General features: G+C 39.1%; 1 protein-coding gene across 4 annotated transcripts in view; it reads left to right on the forward strand.

Moving 5' to 3' along the window:
* Positions 1-692: 692 nt before the first annotated feature.
* Positions 693-17,523, forward strand: part of TMEM144 (transmembrane protein 144) — a 28,251-nt gene continuing 11,420 nt past the window's right edge. Inside the window, exons 1-11 of one of the 4 annotated variants that reach the window (XM_077814485.1) lie at positions 936-951; positions 2,158-2,227; positions 4,661-4,861; positions 6,470-6,592; positions 7,714-7,813; positions 8,332-8,412; positions 10,143-10,224; positions 11,383-11,459; positions 12,823-12,941; positions 14,580-14,699; positions 16,954-17,051. In XM_077814485.1, the coding sequence (XP_077670611.1) occupies positions 4,723-4,861; positions 6,470-6,592; positions 7,714-7,813; positions 8,332-8,412; positions 10,143-10,224; positions 11,383-11,459; positions 12,823-12,941; positions 14,580-14,699; positions 16,954-17,051 (939 nt within the window). In that variant the 5' untranslated portion in view covers positions 936-951; positions 2,158-2,227; positions 4,661-4,722. Of the gene's footprint in view, positions 952-2,157; positions 2,228-4,660; positions 4,862-6,469; positions 6,593-7,713; positions 7,814-8,331; positions 8,413-10,142; positions 10,225-11,382; positions 11,460-12,822; positions 12,942-14,579; positions 14,700-15,624; positions 15,731-16,953; positions 17,052-17,523 lie in introns of those variants that run through there. The other 3 variants (XM_077814484.1, XM_077814486.1, XM_077814487.1) reach the window with 3 other exon arrangements.

Genomic DNA, 17,523 nt, shown 5'->3' on the forward strand with positions numbered 1-17,523 from the left:
TGATGTTTGTGAAGCATTCAGTTACTGTAGTGATAACCGCTACAGAAACACCTGTGAGGAAGTTAACGATTCTGTTTCCAGAGCAAGGGTTGAATAGCGTGCAGTAAATGGGGCCACTCATTGAACAATAAGGAGAAAACTGAATAGTGAATAGCAGCTCATTAACTGAGCACCATTCTTGTGCACAGAATGATGCATGAAAAAATAGCATGTAACCATGTAATTAAGGGCTGTATTGTAATGCACAGGCACAAGCGGGGTGAATACAGGTTGCACAGGCAACCTTCAATCTGGCATTTCCGAAATTTTGAGCACTTGACTGCCACCTCAATAATGTTCTTTTAACTATTTTTGTGTGCATATGTATCTCCACAAAAAAAAACTTAATTAAGATCTAGTTAAAGCTGCAGGCACGTATCAGTGTTGTGAGTGCCTATTTCCTTTCAAAGCATTTGAGGGTTTGGGGGTTTTTTTGTTTGTTTGTTTTTAAGAAGCCTTTAAGCATTAGAAATCCCCAAAACATAGAGTTAAATTAAGCCTGCACTTCCGAAACGCTGCACCGAAACTGCCTGCAGCCCTTACTCCTCCTCCTGCTTCTGCTTCTGGCAGTGCCCTGGACTCGTGATCAGACCCAAGCACATGACATGAAGCAGCTGCTGATACAGCGGAGCCACAAGAGGGAAGAAGACGGGAACAGAGGTCAGAATCAGAAGGCTGTTCTGCTTCATTGGCAGTTTGGGACTTATCCCTTCCCCTCCACTCTCAACACACATGTAGTATGACAAGTTCCCTTCAGTATTAAATGTGCCCAAAAGATAATAAATGAATGAAAGAGAAGGACGGGTGGGTGGGAGCCTTGATCACATGAGGAGAAGCAGGAACTGGAGCTGGGCACCGGCAGTTTCTGCAGAGCAAGTCCGTGCAGGAAGTCGGAACTTCAAAGAAACAATTGTAAGTAAAGTCACTGTAAAGGAAAACACATTTGTGTGCCTAGGATTTTTGTAATGTGAGCAAAGTGATTGCAAGGAGAGTCACATAGATACACTAGTAAAAGTAAAGGAGGACTTGTGGCACCTTAGAGACTAACCAGTTTATTTGAGCATGAGCTTTCGTGAGCTACAGCTCACTTCATCAGATACATACCGTGGAAACTGCAGCAGACTTTATATATACACAGAGAATATGAAACAATACCTCCTCCCACCCCACTGTCCTGCTGGTAACACGGCTGTTACTCTGAAACTAGTAAAAGTGGAATATTAAGGGGAGACACATTTATAAAGCGCAGAAGTAAAGGAGATGTGAATTTCAAAAATCAGATGGGTAGAGAGAAATGAAACTATATACAGCAGTTGGATTGACAGAGTAAACAGGTAAGCCCATATTATCACTTCATTAAAATCAAAGTAAGATACTGCCATTTAAATTAAACAATTTTAAATAATTTCAATACTCTTTAATGATATGATCATGTAAAGGCAATGAATGAAGTGAATGAAAGCCCAAAGGAGAGGATGTACTGTGCCTATAATGAAAAGGAGGACTTGTGGCACCTTAGAGACTAACAAAGTTATTTGAGCATAAGCTCTCGGAAGTGAGCTGTAGCTCTCGGAAGTGAGCTGTAGCTCACGAAAGCTTATGCTCAAATAAATTGGTTAGTCTCTAAGGTGCCACAAGTACTCCTGTTCTTTTTGCGAATACAGACTAACACGGCTGCTACTCTGAAACCTGTGCCTATAATGCTTCTGTGGGTATGTTAATGCTTCTCTCAGTGTGGTAATTTGCCTAATTAATGCTTCTGGAGTGAGTGAGATGAAAGGGGTGAAATATCTGCTGATGTAAGTGAGCGAGGCTACACGGAAGTCTCTAGAGCTGAGCCCACTTCCAACAAGACACAATTTCAGCCTAGGCCCTCTACACAAGAACGCTGACTGTGGAAACAAATCCATTACAATCGTAATTATTAAATGGATTATCATCCATGTTGCTTTTGTTTGAAAAGGGAAAAGGATAACAGAGAGTTTGAGTTCTCAGTTACCATTTGAGTTACATTTTTGAAGAGTCGCACAATATTTGCAGATTCGTATGTGAAAAAATAAATGACATGTGCCGTTATTTCATTTGTGACTGTATTTGTGATTACTTATTTCTGGCCAGATTCCACCATCGGTATTCTTGCTGGGAAGTCCTTTACTCTGAGTTAGTTCCCTTGACATCATGGAATAAGGTACTACTCAGCATGAGTAAGGGAATTAAAATCTGGCCCTTGGTGAATTGAACTGCATATTTTTTCTGTGAGAGAAAAAAGGTAAGTGAGGCATTGTCTTTTACTGGGCCAACCTACCTTGTCTCTCAAATATTTTGGGACCAAGGCAGCTACAACAACACTGCAAACAACTGTTTTTTCTATGACAGGTTCAGAGCAGCAGCCGTGTTAGTGTGTATCCACAAAAAGAACAGGAGTACTTGTGACACCTTAGAGACTATCTAATTTATTAGAGCATAAGCTTTCGTGGGCTACATGCCACTTCATCGATGCATAGAATGGAACATATAGTAAGAAGATATATATACACACATACAGAGAACATGAAAAGGTGGAAGTAGTCATACCAACTGTAAAAGGCTAATTAATTAATCAAGCTATCGGCAGGAGAAAAAAACTTTTGTAGTGATAATCAAGATGGCCCATTCAGACAGTTGACAAGAAGGTGGGAGGATACTTAACATGGGGAAACAGATTCAATCTGCATAATGACCCAGCCACTCCCAGTCTCTCTTCAAACCCAAGTTAATGGTATTTAGTTTGCATGTTAATTAGAGCTCAGCAGTTTCTCCTTGGTGTCTGTTTTTGAAGCTTTTCTGCTGCAAAATTGCCACTCTGTTATATTGTTTGGGGGGGTTTTTTGTTTTGTTTTTTTACAAACATATAGCAAAATACTGTAAAAGCTCTCTGAAACAGCTTGCGTTCTAAATAGACCAGACAGACAAAGGATGTGTGGGAAAACAGAGGCCTAGACAGGTGGAGAAAGTTGCCCCATGCTCTTCTCATGGTGGGGTACCTTCTACTCCAACCCTAAGGAATCTCCTGGTTTTTTCTTGGGTGTTCAAAGAGAAAACACCCCAACACCCTCCAGGGGGAAATGTTTAAATAATTACATTCATTTCGCTCCATGTGGAGAGTAAACTTTTCACCTGCTGATCCTAGTTTCAAGCAAAACCTGTCACTCTGCTGCCGCAGTGGATAATAGGGCCAGTCCAGGAGGAATGGATGTGGGGGAACACAGCTCTTCCTCCATTGCTGAAAGCAGAGGGAGAGCTCCCTCTCTTCTTTGGCTGATCATGTAAGAGTTCCCCATCTGGTTTCAACCTGCTTTAACCACTGAGGCCAACTAAGGAGCAGTTGCAGTATTACCAGGATCCTAGCACCAGGAGCTACTACTTGGAAGATTGGCCAAAATCTCATCCACAAAATGAAGCCCCTCAATAAAAATGCCCTGATTTTCACAGGCCTGAGTACCTCTGAAATTCAGGTCACTTATTTTGATGACTAATATTGGAACCCAGGTTTGGAAAATTATGGCCACTGTTATTTATAAATATGTGCTACTTTTCCAATAGCAGTATTTAGTGCATCTGCGTGTGGAGATGCCAGACTGCACTGGGATGTTATTTTAGTCTAGTATAAAGAGTGGTACAAATACAATGGTACCACATAACTATCACACCAAATACTCTCCTTTATATTTAGTTTTTGGAATCTTTACACATTAAACTTCTGCTGTCATGGACAAAGTTCAGTGATTTCGTGTGAATGAAATGTTTTACATTTCATTGCCACCTGGGGCTGTTTCCTGATAAATTCCCAGCATTAGCTTTTACCCATAATCCTCTAAATGTGGTGTTTCTAATGTATTTAATATTTGTTACATGCGTCTACCTGCATGAAACAGCATTTCAGTAGTGTCTGTGACAGCAAACACTCTCTGCAAGCTTTCCCTCACTGCCTTCTTCCCAAAAGTTTCCATGGAGGTTTAAGGAAGAAACTTTATGGCTTCCCCCCCACACATTCCGCAGAAAAAAACCTAGGGCCTCTTAAACTCCATGGATTGTAAGAGCTGCAGCAATCCTAGGCTTCCATACTGGCTCTGTGGAACAACTGCCCTGCACACCTTCCCCTCCATTCTGGTTTCTAGGCAATGTGGTGTGACTAGAGTCTCACTGCCAAGACTTCTTCCACCAGAGGAAGAGATTGCACTGAATTGCCTAATACTTGCTGTCATGCAAACCCAAAAGACATCAGCCTGCTTGGTTCCAGGCAATCTCCCATAGCAACATTCTGGATCTAGGATCATTCCAACATTCCAGTATTAGCACCTGTCCATAAAGAACCACGGGCCTTCCCTTAAGCCAGATACATTTGAGTAGTCATAATTCTGTATTATGGCTGTGTCTGTTCTCTAACTACTCATGTTTTTCTCCCTAATCAAAATTTTATGGCGGTAGCTCATTAGGCTACATTATTCCTTACAAATTTTTTCAGCTTTTGGGAAGTAGAAAGCAGGACTTTTTAAACCCCCACATTACTAAAAATCAAACCCCATTAGGACTGCTATGATCCAATGACATATATTTATTTAATTCTCTTCTCTGTTTTCAGAAGCTGCCTGAAAGGAACTTCATTTAAAAAGCATCACAACAAGAAGCATTTTCAGAACAGAAATGAACAGCTGGAGAGCAAATAACAGCTCTGTCAACAGCAATGGAACAGATCTCACTATTGGCTTTATGTCTTCTGCGATAGCTGTCTTTTTATTTGGGACAAATTTTGTACCTGTTAAGAAATTTGATACTGGTGATGGTAAACCATCTGTTTTTGTTTTTTAAATAGTTTTACCACTTGTAAGAACAGTGTTTTAAGTTTTACACACTTTCAGTGAGAATATGGAATCTGCTGGTTACTGAAACTTCCCGGCTATGTCTACATTCACCCCAGCACAGCCTTAAGCTACAGAGAGAGGTGGAAGAATCACAGCATTTTTAATTCACAACAATTCGTTTTGTAAACGCAATAATAAAAACGCCAGGAAGTGGAAAAACTTTGAGAGCCCCTTCTTATATCTTGCCATCCACTTACGAGAGATGGAGTATACTGCAGGATGCTGCAAAATGGAAAAGCAAAAAGTGAAGGGCCTTTCAGTCCCCCGCAGTTTGCACATTCTCAAATACACACTTCAGTGTGTAGTATTTACCCTTTGTAGCTGGTGATCTATTAAATATCTCCATTCCGTGAGTCACGTTATTGTAGGTAACATTAAAAGCAATCAAAAGTAGAAACTTGAGTACTTCTGTCTTGGGAATATGATAACACGAAACAACCCCTTTAGTTTCTTACTTATGGTTTATGATTTTGCCACAGCACTTCACTTGCTTTATACCGGGGTCATGCTATATCTAGGTATATGTGAAGACATTATTATTATTTGTTGGTTATCAGAGTCCCACGATCAAAAAAGGCTTATCCCAAATTACTTTTCTGTAACCATGTCTGCATTACAGGGTGGATCCTAGCCTCTGTTTTCTCCCCTATTTGTGCCAATCCAGCACTGCAAAGGGGACAAAAAAGTGGGCTTAAATATTCAGCAAAGGATTCCCCTTGTGTAAGGGAAGTCCTGGGGAAGGAGGGGCATAAAGCCAGAAAATACTTCACCCACTCCTGGGCCCTCCGAGTACAGGATCTGCTGGGAGTGAGAGGAAATTTGGCCAGAGTGTACAGCAATCTGGCTATCCTGTGTTACTGGTACAGCTCCAGGACTGTCCCACACAGTGCAAGTTAGAGCAGGGGTTCTCAAACTGGGGGTCGGGACCCCTCAGGGGGTCACGAGCTGTCAGCCTCTACCTCAAACCCCGCTTTGCCTCCAGCATTTGTAATGGTGTTAAATATATTAAAAAGTGTTTTTAATTTATAAGGGGGATCGCACTCAGAGGCTTGCTATGTGAAAGGGGTCACCAGTAAAACAAGTTTGAGAGCCACTGAGTTAGAGTAATTTCTAGGCTGTTCTAACATGTTCATGGTTCGGAGGGAAAATATCTTAAGTCCATCCTCTTCAAGAGCCAAGCAGAGCTCATGTGCACCTGAGGATCTGGGCACTATTAACTCTGTCCAAGCAAGTGTAGTTACCAAGCATATGGAGAATGCGAGAACCCAGAAAAAGATGACTGGTTGACTGCTAACATCTTGCCTCAAAATATAACCTTTAAAAAATATTGTAACATGGCTACATAAACATCAAAAGGCATAGTTCTCTAAAATATGTGACCAGATTTCAATTGTATCTGTATAATTCATCTGAGACATATTATATGAACAAGAAACAACAGGTTCACACGTACAATACTCAAAAGAAATCTTTTTTTTTTAAAACCATTGATGGTAACATATTCATTAGTTTGTCTGTTTTCTCCCCAGGAATGTTCTTCCAGTGGATTCTCTGTGCTGCAATATGGATAGTATCATTGGTGGTGAACCTTATTCAGCATAGCCCTACGTTTTGGCCTCTTGCTATGGTTGGGGGAAGTGTATGGGCTACAGGTAATGAGGAAGAGATCCTACTTCTTCAGAGGCACAGTAAAGCTAATTCCTCAGAGGAGGCAGAGATAACATTGAAATATTTGATATACTAAATGGATCTTTGTTATTTCTACTCTGTGGATCTCTTATTGTATGTATTACTGTGAACATGATATTTTACAGTTTTATCATTGACAGTGGTCTTCAGCAGCCTTATTTAAAAACCTAAAGTAATACAGGTACCAAATAATATCCATGTTTTAGAAGGGCTTAAGAAATAAAATGCTAAAGTTACCTTAACCATATAGCAACATAGGCTGAATGCTTACATTTTAAATGGCTATAAGAAACCTATTGGTCCAAGTTTTTTGGAAGTCCAAAGTTAAGCTTCTAAATAAGTGACCTGATTTTCAAGAGTGCTGAGCATCCAGCAGCTCCCACTGAAGCCAGTGGGAGCTGGTGGGTGATAAGCACTGTGTATTTCCTAATTTTGTCCTCAAATTGGATTGATATAAATTAAACCTTAAAGAAACATCCACCCAAAAAAAAAAAAAGCATGAAATGACTAGACCCTCTAAGCTATAGTCCAGTGCAGGGCTCTTTAATAGGAAGCATCACTGAATAAGACAGATTCTTCTCCTTAGGGACAGAAATATCTCTAAAACCTCTTTGCAGAATACAGAAATTTTCAGTTTAGTAAGTATATGGGAAAATATAAAAACTCAAGAATACTGGTCTCTTCCTATTCCTAAAACATGATTATTGCACAGTTAGACATAAATGGCATTCTCTTCTTGAGAGAAATTTAGGACCAGATACCAGGCATTCTTGTAGGGTTGAGGTGCATTAAAGACCTTACATACAATGCCTTCAGCACCTTCCTTTTGTAAGCACCAAATTCACACCAAGAATAGCTTTCAAAATTGTGGATGATGAAGAATTGAAGAAATTGTGTTTGTGTGTGCGTGCATTTGTTAAATATTTAACAACAACATCATGTCCTGCATATTGACTGATGTTGTTCAAAAGATCTGAATTTACAAACCATATTGAAATTCAAAGTACAAATATGAGCACTCAATTTTAAAACCAAAATATTTTGGCAATAGAATAATTTTGCTTTGTGTTTTTCCATATTGCAGGTAACATTACAGTTGTCCCCATTGTTAAAACCATTGGTTTAGGTCTTGGACTCTTAATCTGGGCTTCTTTTAATTTGCTAACTGGCTGGGCAAGCTCAAGGTAACTGCATTTGAACTTTAAACTGCACAACATGAATGCTGTCATTTCCTCATTAACAACTCTAATGAAAATATTCAACATGAATGCAAAAGATGTATCAAATAGAAAAGTTTTTTTTTCTCCCAGTGAAATATACAGGTTAATTGTGATCCATTGTGCTCCCTTATTTGTGAGATTCTCAATAAGAGGAAAATGTTTACTGGATCTTCTTTGCAAAAGAGCCTAGATGCTCACTCATCTGATTAATTAAAATCATAGTTTTCATGTGCAAGTAAAATGCTGTTTATTTTCTTGTTTTCTTTATCATCATAATTGTGCATGGTTAAATTAATTTCTTTTAGCCTGGACATTTACATTTACATGCCTTTTGGCAAAACTTCACTAAGCATGAACCCAGTCCTGATAATCTGGACTTCAGTGGGACTACTTGCATTAGTAAGGATTTCCAAGACTGGAATCTAATTTTAAATTTAATACATGTAAATGGAATCAAATAAAGCTGTGGTTAAATATTCCAGGTTCGGCTGGTTTGGAATTGACCCAGAAGAGGTATCAAAACCCATCTTAAATTATATTGGAGCTGGACTTTCAGTATTAAGGTAAATACTCTTCCTAATAATAAACAACTTCTTTGATTTAAAAGATCATAGATTTAGCGACTGAGGAGTTGATTTAATAGGAGAGGATGTGTGTTAGTTGAATACATTTTGCAAATGCAGTTCATTTAAAACTTAATAAGTTGTCCTATCCAGTGAGACAGAGAAATATTTTCAGAATTAGACAAATGTTAATTCCAATTCAATGGCAAAATAGGTCTTCATAAATGGAGAAGCGCATTTTTATGCCAATGGACATGTTAAATACCATCCCAGAAGTAGACTGATTGATTGTCATAGTTAAATTCTTCAAATATTTCACTTCGCAAATTGTTGGGCAAAGCCTTCCCTAGAAAAGGCTATGATCTCCTGGTGGAATTTGTCTCTCATTAGTCCTTCAGAGAGGTGGAGTTTGCTGCTTCTTTGCCCCTTTCCATAGACTAGGCCACGAGACCCTTCCTCAAACCTGGCAGACTCCATAGATTCAGCTGAATCCAGGACCATCCACACCACCTCTTGTCCCCAGAGGCTCTGCAATCCCCAGCAGTGAAGCTCTGAAGCCATACTGCCAGAATTCCCCAACCATGGCATCCTCCAGGACCCCCTACAGTGCCTCCAATTCTTTATTTATATATGGGAGCAGCTATTCTATGCAAGACACTTTCCAGACACTTAGGGAGGATGGAACTCACAGTTTAAGCATTTCATCTAAGCTTCATAGGCCTGGAGGGGGAACAATGTGTGTTTGCCTGGTCTTCATGGGGGAGGCTGAAATCCCCCCTTCCCAATATTCCTTCCTATCCCCTCAGGAGGGGGAAGAACCATGCATGATGGGGACCCACGCCATTCCTTGGCATTAAAAACCAAACCCTGCCAATCCTGATTTACAGATTCACCTGATCAAATTTGAAAGTTAAATATGTTGGTAATTACTCCTATTTAAACCTCAATGTCCCACACTCCTACCAATCACAGAACTAGGCTTCTGAGGAGGGGCTTAACATTTTCAGTTGAGTTGAACTGAAAAACATGTAAGGCTATAAAAAACAAAACAAAAAACAAATCCAAGTACTGCCTGAGGAAATGGACCTAGAATTTTTATTCTCAGTTTATGTCCCAGGCCAAACTAAGTGCAGTAAGCTGTTGAGTCTGCTGCACAGAAGCTGTAAATGTAAAGGTGTGTTAAAAACATCCTTATTATAAACAGTTTAGTTACCATCTAGAAACACTAATTCTGGTACATGTAGTATGCTTTTGCTTTTTGAAAAGAAGATCTCATTCATTTTCTCCTCTCCTTACCCTCCACCTCCACCCCATGGAGGGTGTATATAGAATTTCCCTCAGGATATCCCAGTGTACATCTGCTATAGTTTGAAAATGCGGTACTGGGCTATGACAACTGTCTTTAGAAAAATAATGTAGTGATATATCAGAACAGTGACATTTACATCCTATTAATATGACAAGAGATAACTATAAGGACTGTACTAAGTTTTTAAAAGTGGATTTGATCCGATTATTTACTTGTGTTTAAATTAATTAATAAGATTAATCAAGCTAGTTAAGAGTTCATTTCAAGATATACTGAAGTGTGACATTGTCAAACCAAGGATGAAAAATAAGGAACAAAATGAAAATGTGGATTATGCCTTCAACTACTTTGTTTTTGCCCTGGGGTATTAAATTTTATGAAATGATGTTTGGTACATGTTAATGTACTTTTCTCTTCACAGCACTATCATATTTCTTTTTGTAAAAAGTGAAGTTCAAAGTTCTTCAACTTCATTAGAAACCACCCCATTACTGAGAGAGAGTGTAAGTACACTGACTGTTGTTTTACTTCACTGAAAATATGCATCAGCATAAAAAGAAAAGCAATTACTTGATGTTACCCGGATTTGCCAACATTCATGGTCAAATGGAGATGCCCATTTATATGAACTTCAATTTATGGGTCTTGTAAGATCGATAGCATATAGCAACAGAAACAGCTTTTTGCAACAGTCTGGTTGTTACTGGCTTGGCATGTTTTATAAGTTCACAAGTCCTTTTCTATTATGACGCAGGTTTTATAATGATTGAGAATATCCCCCCCCCCCATGTCAGAAAGGGGAAATAATTTTAATTACAGCTATTGGAGCTAAAACTGAACTGTAAAAGTAGAATATTAGATAAAAGGAAGCAAACAATGTGTCTTGGCAGCCAGATTCCCTGCTGCACAGCAGAGTGGGGAAGCTAGCAGGCAGGTAATTATGACTTCCTGTTTCTTGACCCTGGCCTTGGCACAGGTTAGAGACCTGAGGCTGGTGCCAGATGGCTGTTGTCCCTTAGGGAGCATGAACCAGGGAAGGATAACTGGAGCACAGCAGCACGCTTCAGTCAATCTCTATCCCCACTTCACTATGCTGCCTGAACTGGGGACCACAGGAAGGGAGGCATAGAAGCCAACTATGCCCACTGGATTCCTCCATATCAAGGGAATCCTCAGCAAGGGATTTGTGGGTGGAGCAAAGACAGCAGAGAGTGGCATAGAATCTGCTTGTATTATAGAGAAGGATTCAGTGTGTGCATGGGAAGACGAAAATAAGCAGAAATGGTTATGGATCTGAAACGATACTAGTGATGGCAAAGGACCCACACAGTCAACAACAACACTGGAAACAGAGAACAAACAAAACCTCTGGATTTTAGCACCCACCAAATTTAAGGGAAAACATGTTTTGAAATCCAAATTTGTGTTTGGATTCTCTCTCTCTACAGTGTGTTGAGTTAAGCCCCAGAGTCAGACACCCTGAAGCCTTTGAAATCCTGAGCCAATCTTTTTGCTTTGGGCCTATCTGTAAACCCATGTCTCCTGACTTTCGTTGGGAAGATTTTTTCCCCTGATGTGTGACTGGTCTATTTTAAAACATGCACTTTTTTTTGGATGTTTTCCAAAACATTTGACACTAAAATTGTAACTGTTGTCAACAGTCAGTCAACAATTCTGAAAATACCTGTTCTGATGCTTCATGGGTAGACAGTCTTTCTCCACTACGAAAAAGAGTAATGTAAGTAGCTACCATTTCTTTTCTTCTTTCTTGCTAGTTGACCTGGGTTTCTTGAAGTTGCTACAAAATAGTAAAGGAACTTCTGTGTCCTGTACTGTATGAAGCACACTGTAACAAATGATTGATAGTTTTTATAAATATTAGTACTATAATGAAGAGGTATAACTGCAAAACTACTTAGATACACTTTAACTGGATAAAAGTGTTTGTCCTTCTAATTCTTTAATGTGCTGTCTCTTACTGGCCACAATATTAATTACAATTACAAATGATCTATACTGTCTTGTGGAGATTACTTAAAATAGATTTTCAGTGACTTTTCAATTGTCCCAATATGTGTTTATGCCATCATATGCAGAGATTACAGAAACACAGGATGCTGTGGTCAGTTTTATGCAAGACTGTGTTTATTTTCTCTTGACACAGACTTAGTTTAAGCTTGAAATTAGGCAAAGGTTTCTAACCATCAGAGGAGTGAAATTCTGGAACAGCCTTCCATGAGAAGCAGTGGAGGCAAAAAACCTAACTGGCTTCAAGACTCAGTTTGATAAGTTTATGGAAGGGATGGCATGTGGCCCATTGGCAACTGGCAAAAGCAAATATCCCCAACGGCTGGAGACAAGACACTATATGGGGAGCATTCTGAGTTACCACAGAGAATTCTTTTCCAGGTATCTTTCTGGTAGGTCTTGCCCACATGCTCAGGGCCTAACGGATGGCCACATTTGGGGTTGGGAAGGAATTTTCCCCTCGGTCAGATTGGCAGGGACCCTGGGGGGTTTTCACCTTCCTCTGCAGCATGGGGCAAGGATCACTCACAGGTTTGAATTAGTGTAAATGGTGAATTCTCTGTAGCTTGAAGTCTTTAAACCATGATTTGAGGACTTCAGTAACTCAGCCAGAAGGTAAGGGGTCTATTTCAGGAGTGGGTAGGTGAGGTTCTGTGGCCTGCAATGTGCAGGAGGTCAGGTTAGATGATGACGATGGTCCCGTCTGACCTTAAAGTCTATGAGACTTTTACCTACTTGCTTTATGCCTGTTAGTGGTCGCCCTGTATAGTGGATCTAAATGTTCACAGCTACCAGCACATCTTAGCAAAGTTCATTGTTGTGTCTTGTCATTAACCTTGATTATACACTCATTAGCTCTTTGTTACATGCTTGTACAGCACCTAGCTCTGTGGGGCACTGGATAGGGCTCTAGGCACTACTGTAATTTCTATATCATTACTAGCAATTTGCATGTACAGCGTGTTTTACATAGTATCATTCTCGACCTGTTATGTCTTAAGTATATTATCTAATCTACTGGTTAATAATGGATTCCTTTCTTTCTCTCTCTCTCTCTCTTTTGTTTTTTTAAGAGGCTGTACCCTAGCAGTAGTAGCTGGAATATTCTATGGTTCCAGCTTTGTGCCCGTGCTGTACATCAAGGACCATGGTAGAAGAAATGAAACGCTATACAGAGGAGCAAGTCAATTTGGTAAAGGCCAATGAGCCATTTTTATTTCACCTTATAACTACTGTATGTCCTATTGATTTTGTAAATTGATTTGGTGATTTTTGCCATGCCTCCTGGTGTTATGTGGTGACAAAGGAGTCGGTGCACATGATTCTCCACTACCTTGCCCTGTTTGTAGTCACTTACAGCTGGGCAAACTGGGTGCAATCACTCCCATTCTGATCTGGTAGTGTTTTACACTCACTTTGCGCAGGTGTAAATCCCTACACAAGATGTGAGGCAATGGCCAGTCAGGCCCAGTGAATGCCAAACTTCACTGATGTTTAGACACAATTTCATTCACAACAAAATGTTTTTTCTTTGAAGCATTTTGAAATGTAGTCACATTTTCTACTTATTTTTCTTGTGAGAGGTCATATAGATTCTCACTGCTGCATTGGTAGGCAATATTCCAAATATGTAAGGAGCCTAATTAATATAAATGTTTGTTTTTTTCATCCATTTTTCAGCTCATGCTCTGCTTTTACTGTGCAGAAAATATATTTATATGATGATTATATGAATTACCCCCATTAAGTATGGGGATAATTATCAATTATGGGAAAATATAGACACCACCTGCTTTAAAAGTGGAAATGCATTCAGCTGCAGCCAAACAAGACAAGTTCAATTTTCTCTCTCAGTTGCAGGCTTCCAGTGGCATTAATTCCACCTGGGGTGGATGTGAGAGAACACAAGGGCTTACTATTCTATGTTCCTCCAGCCTGGCCAGCATAGCGCCAGAAATGAGTAGGTTGAGGGCATGAGCCCAGCCCAGGCAGGGCAGAGAAACTGATTTAGTGCCTACTAATGGAGCTGGAAGGAGCATTTCAAGCCATCCTTCCCCAGGGTTGACCACCCCCTACTTTGTAGCCCTATCTGCGTCTCCTTTGTCTTCCAACAATTCATGCAAGTGTATTGTACCACGGTCATTCTCTTGCAATTTCTTGTGGGAGTGGAGGCTTCATAAATTGTCCTCCTCACAGTGCTGCAGTAATAATGAACCAAAGTCTCTAATTAGACAGGTGGACAACGAGCTTCTTGGCTCCTGCAGTCTTCATCACACGACAAATTCACATAGAGCAGAGGACCTAAGAGATAGCACAAATAAGGAAAGAGTCTGTCTACTCACATAACAAGCTTAGGAGTCTAGCATTAGGACAAAAACAAGGGATTCCTTTTCTTCTTGAGACAAAAACATTGGTGCTTAAGTGTGAGGTTTAGGCACCCAAATCCCACTTTTAGGCTCTACTGTGATCCATACTCTTGAGGTCCCTTCTAGCCCTATGTTTATATGATTTTATGGCATAGTCAACTCAGTGAAAGTCCCTTATATAATTTAACCTGCATGATTGAACAACTCCATCTATAGTAATATTTGTAGTCATGTTTGGGTCACGTGGATAATGCAACAAGCTCCCTTCCTTTGTTTTTCTTATTTTTGGTTGTTTTTTTTTTAAATGGATGGACAATGACCAAACTTCAAGTTGTTAGTATTAGTGTCTTATGCATTTTTGTATTTATGCACACTATGTATGAAACAGCATAGAATAAGTTTAGTAAAAATATTTACAGTAACTGTGATTTTAAATCTTTACCTCTGTGCCATTTCTGTTTCAGATTTAGACTATGTCTTTGCACACTTTAGTGGAATCTTTCTTACAAGTACCATATATTTTTTGATCTACTGTGCAGTCATGAAAAATAAACCTAAAGTTTACCCTGAAGCCATAATACCAGGTATGACTATTCAATAAAATAGTTATTAATTTAAGTTACTTCCTGTAATCATTTCAACTATACTACTATAATGATTCCAAATCATACTCTTGGGATTATGGTTAATTTTGGAAGTACGTTCTCTTGACTTTTGGTATCTTTTGAAAGAGCACATGTGAAAAGGTTGGGAGACAATGAAAAATTGTGGTCCAATTTGAAATGTGATGTTGCATGTTAAAGATGTTCTGAAATTGACACTTTGCCAGAACGGAGAACACATTGCCCAGAAAATTATAACTGAGACCTACATATTGTACTGACCTTTGAAAATTTTAGAACTTCTGTGAGGAAGGAGTGAGGAGAAAAAAAAAATATCCTCTTTGCGAAAGGCCAGATGGTGATGCGGTGTCACAGCAAATGTAAGAAAAATAAACAGAAACTGAGTCAACAGAAATAGCTGTAAATTCAGTAGTGGTGAGTGCATTTGGATTCCATGTATTTTTCCAGAATTCAGTATCTAAGCAGAATTTTTGTGACACCCATACAGTTTAAATAGTCTTAAGCCAAAAGACACTTTGACCTCAAACTCTTGTCCTGCTATTAAATGATCAGTGATTAACTGATTTTTTTTCTAATTTAATGCTGTGAATAATACCCATTGAACAAAGCAAAACCAACAAACAAAAAGCCAGGCTAAACGTTTTCCAGACTGACATGTGAATGCAAAACCACAATTTCCTATACAGCAGTATAATAGTAAAGCAATTAATTACTCCATGTATGTGCTCTTTCACTTTGGTAATAATGCATTATTTTACTATGTTATTGCCATTTTCTGTAAGTGTTCTTTGCTGTAAGTCTTAAGAGAACAAAAGTATAATAATTTAAATCTGCCTGGGACAAAGACTAAAGTCTGAAAGAATGATTCTGATTCTTTTGATTTCAGCAGAAGTTCTTCTCTTTCCAGCCCATCCTATCAATGTTTACTTTTGCTAGGAACATTAAGGCACATATTGTACTTCATATTTTGTCTTTATGTTGAGTAACAGAAACATTTAAGATATCAAATTTCACGATCAATTTTAAATGCAAACATTGTATTACGAAACGTTGTTCTAAATACAATTACATCAGTCCTGACTGTTTCAGTTAAATCCTACTGTGGATCTTAGAAAATCTGCACAATGAGATCAAGCCATATCTCCAACCAGGACTGGGCTAGCTGTGACAGACTAACAATATCGTGTAATATCCTGAACAAACCTTATGGAATTAAGATAAACTTAAATAAATAAAGTTAAACCTTATTGAATTAGGTTTAATACCTTTGGGGTATGTTATATTAAAAATGCAGTTCTGTATTTGTTATTGTATGTACCTTCTCTAGGACGGAGGGGAGTGCTAATATACTTTCTCCATTATCAACCTTTTGAAGGAACCAACAGGCAAGAAAAAGGTTTTTGATTGATAGCCTGGTTTTAAACTGACTCAGGGCCTTCTTTCTGATCAAGCAAATGGACAGGACTCCTGGTCCACAGAGAGTTCCAATCTTTAGGGTAGGGTTGGAAGTACTAGGCCCACTGGGATCTCATAAGACTGGGTATTTGCTCTGAGCTGAACTTATAACCACAAGGAATCCCCTTGGGAGGGAGATTGAAGAACTGCTTTCTCTCCAGGATCCAGTTAGCATTGGTAAGCTTATTAGTACGTGTGTAGGTTTTTATTGTTTTTAATATGTTTTCTCGGTAATGCTTTTTACCTTAAGAACAAAGTAAGCATGCATAGAAAGTGCTTACTGTAACAATTACACTTATTAACCATCTCTGAAGAGAAAGCAAGCAGGTGTCCTTGAGCAGCCTGTCTGTGCTGGGAATAATAGAGTGTAGGCAGGGAACTGTCACCTGGAAATTCCCCAATAAGAAGAGAGAGAGTGACACAGAGGTCCATTCAAGAGCAATGGTTGGGAAACTGGAATCCTGACAATGGGTGCCCTTGCTGAACCACTGAGGGGAAATACAAATGCAGTTTCCTGAATTTTGACACCACCCAACTGCTCACCCAGAAATACTTCCTGTGGAGTTACCATTCTATGGCCATTTCTCTTGGAGAGGATGATTTTAACCCTTAATGTTAGATTTAGATAATAATCATCAACATACTATTCAGATTCTGGTTTACATTTCCACGTAGTAAATTGTAATGTCTTTCACTGCCTGCTGTAGGTGGCCTATATTTTGTTGTAGATAGTTTTCTGATTGGAATTTGTTGTTTCTAGGGTTTGTTGCTGGTGTACTTTGGGCAATAGCCAATTGTTGCTGGTTCATAGCTAATCACTACCTCAGTGCGGTGGTCAGCTTTCCAATAATCACTGCTGTGAGTACCTTTTTAAAAAAGTTGTTAATTGTGTCATTATTATTTAAAATGGGGGTTTTCTTTTCCCTTTTGGGGGATAATTTTCAACTTTGAGGTGTGCAGTCTGTACAGCCAGTCTGTAGTTCTAGTTCTGTGTCTCCCCCATTGCCTTTGGCTTTTAGGAAAGTATAATTATTACAACAACCATCTAGGGTGGCATCAAGGGTTGAATTAATGGCCTCCACATCTAAAAGAATGAGTAGATTTTAAGTGAGAGAGTCAGTCTCTGTAAAAGACCCTCATCCTCTGTAGATGAGGCACGGTGGGCGGAGGGAGGAGACACTGATCAGCCAGTTACACTTTTCACTGTATTCCTCACAATTTGTGATATTTTCTGTCTTTAATATTTATTTTGCATAAAGTTATGAATTCAGATATTAATCCTTTTGTGTGTTTTCAATACAGTAACTCCTCACTTAACGTTGTAGTTATA

Source organism: Eretmochelys imbricata, chromosome 4 (assembly GCF_965152235.1).
Source record: "Eretmochelys imbricata isolate rEreImb1 chromosome 4, rEreImb1.hap1, whole genome shotgun sequence".
Lineage (NCBI taxonomy): Eukaryota > Metazoa > Chordata > Testudines > Cheloniidae > Eretmochelys > Eretmochelys imbricata.